Below are 2,874 nucleotides of genomic sequence, written 5' to 3' on the forward strand. Positions count from 1 at the left end.
CATTACACATCCAGCGGAGCATACTGGCTTCATTCCTTGCGAGCTTATGCATGTCCTCAGCAGTCACAGCCCATGTTTCACTGCCATGTAGCATGGCTGTTCGTACACATGTGTCATACAGTCTGCCTTTTACTCTGAGTGAGAGTCCCTTTGTCGCCAGCAGAGGTAAGGGCTCTCTAAACTTGGCCCAGGCTATTCTTATTCTAGCAGTTACACTTTCAGCGCACCCACCCCCACTACTAATTTGGTCACCCAGATAGCGGAAGCTATCAACTACCTCTAGTTTTTCTCCCTGGAATGAGATAGAAGTTGTTTCCTGTTTGTTTACAGTGGCTATTGTTCTAATAATAACAGGTATGACACTGAAAGTGTATCTTGGGTACTGGATTTGCAAATTCCTTATCAATGGTCCAAAGACATTTTCTTTCTCTCGTACTTTTTGGAACACATTAGTATCTTGGAGGCAGGAGATTTCCATAACAGAGCTCAACTATTTTGTTTAAAATACAAATTGTATTTTAAATGAAAAATTTGTTAAAGTTGGTTTTTGCATGTAATATTCATGTTAGCTTGTATTATAATGGACGTAGGGTTGATCATGGAATGTTTATAATTTTGATATTTTTAATAATATTTTTCTATCTTAGTATAATAAGTATTTTATATACATTCATTTGTTATTTATTGTTGGTTGATATATACATTCTTTTATTATTATTGTTGTATTTTGGCATAAAATTAGTTATATTTTTGAATAAAATTGATTTTCAATAGTTTTAATTGATTTGAATATTCTTTCTATTTGAAAATTGGTTATGAAACACGTGTAGTCATTTTATTATCATTATCATATGATATTTACTTTGTATTATATTATACTTATTTATTGTGCTTTTACTTATTAATTTTTCTATATGTGACAGTGGATTTTCATCGATGAGTTCATGAACCTTGGTTCTTTTCCCTAAAACTATATATATATATATATATATATATATAAATGCACACACACACACACATATATCTAGGATGGAAATTATGAAAGTAATAAAATGTTTTGAGTAAAAATAGAAATGAAGTTTATGGCAGGGTAAGATAATCAGTTTCCATACTCTGTAATACTATCAGCGAATGATAAAACAGTAATATCTACAAACCTCAATTAAACTCTTAGACCGATGAAAGGAGTCCAAGGAATTTTGAAACAGGGACAGCACTCCTTTCTTGATGTTCATCACCTGTTCCATGTCCAAGGGATTAGAGTGAGATTTAGGGTCTGGATCTGGTTCCCATAATGTCTTGATTTCTCCATTGTGGAAAGAGAAGTGCACAGCTTGCTGGAAAAGTGTTTCATCAATGTTCACTTCTTCTAATAGATTTTCTTTATAGTTTAGAGCTATCTCTGACATCTGGAAGAAGAGTTAGATATTATTATCAATATTTTTGATATCATATAGATGCATCTTTGTATGCATGCATCAGTCTATTTTTCTCTTGACACATACACATATATAGAGAGAGACATTCAAATATACATATATATAAACTAAACATTCAAACACTGAGATTTGAAATCAGATGTTACTACTGTTCATATTGTCTGTGGATAAATTTTAAATTTGATGATATCACCAGCAGTGACATAGGTGGATCGCAGTTATAATAGCTTTAAATAGCTATTAATTATAAATTTGCACAAAGCGTAATGATGCTTAACAAGCATTTACCTGCTAGAAATAAGAGCTAAAGTCTTAAATTAATCCACCGTAGTGCACCAAGATAACAGAGAAAAACAGTATGTGAGGAAAACAGAAAGAATTAAAACATTTAACAGCACAAATAAAAATATTATGCAATTAGGGATATCCACAAACCAGGTTTCAGCTTTTGGGTATTTAAACCCTGAGCCTCATCAGTGTGGCCTACCGGGTAATAATCCATGATTGTCACGTTAAACTTTGACTGTGCAACTGGTTTTGTTTTACGCCAAAAACAGAGCACATGGTGCATAAAAATTTATAAACTAAACATTCAAACATATAATAATAATCTGCTTGTTCACTCATTTATACATTAGTTAGTTAGGGAGGTGGAGTAAGAGTGGGAGGAGTAAGAGTGAAGAAAGAAGAGAGGAAGAAGGAGAGAAAGGTTATTAATATTAATACACATAGGCCATGTGGTCAGCTAAAAGTAGAGGCAAATAATGAGTGAAAACGATAAGAGAAGAAGAGGGAAAGAAAAGTGTTAATGACATGCCGTAGGGTGGGGAAGGAATACTTATAACATGGTTAAAAAGTTAGCTGAAGGGAAAGGTAGATAGGGAGAGATGAACAGGTGAGGCAGTTATATTGAGAGAGGGAGAGAGGGTGGCAGATACCAGTGGTGGTGGTAGTGTGTTGATATAGAAAAGTATATATATTTTTTTAACTAATGTTATTTATAGCAACCACCACATATGCATAAGTGCAATTATTTATCATTTTCTTGTTTTACAAAATTGATATTTGTTTATAAGTGTTGATTTAGCCTCAACTCTGGATGCACAAGAAACACATTTGCAAGCTAACTGAGAAAGGATGTGCAGATACAGAGCACACATCAGAGAGGAACAGTGAGAAAATATAATGAAAAGAGGAAAAAGACAACGCAGACAGAGACACGAGGACATGAATGTAGATGAACATCAAGAATATTTAAAGGAAGCTAAACTATGAATGCTATAAAAATGCAAATCATCCTTTCTTTATTAAGATCCTCTTAATTTTTTCCATTCCATGGAATTTCCATGGATCCTACTAGTATATATATATGTGTGTGTATGTGTGTGTGGGTATATGAATGTATGTTTACATATATTTGTATATGTATATATAT

General features: G+C 33.0%; 1 protein-coding gene across 3 annotated transcripts in view; it reads right to left on the reverse strand.

Moving 5' to 3' along the window:
* The window catches only part of LOC106873345 (uncharacterized), a 253,626-nt gene that overhangs the window by 164,031 nt on the left and 86,721 nt on the right, over positions 1 to 2,874 (reverse strand). For all 3 annotated transcript variants that reach the window (XM_052977316.1, XM_014920673.2, XM_014920674.2), the window contains exon 4: positions 1,158 to 1,409. In XM_052977316.1, the coding sequence (XP_052833276.1) occupies positions 1,158 to 1,409 (252 nt within the window). The remainder of the gene's footprint in view (positions 1 to 1,157; positions 1,410 to 2,874) is intronic.

Source organism: Octopus bimaculoides, chromosome 28 (genome assembly GCF_001194135.2).
Source record: "Octopus bimaculoides isolate UCB-OBI-ISO-001 chromosome 28, ASM119413v2, whole genome shotgun sequence".
Taxonomy (NCBI): Eukaryota; Metazoa; Mollusca; class Cephalopoda; order Octopoda; family Octopodidae; genus Octopus; species Octopus bimaculoides.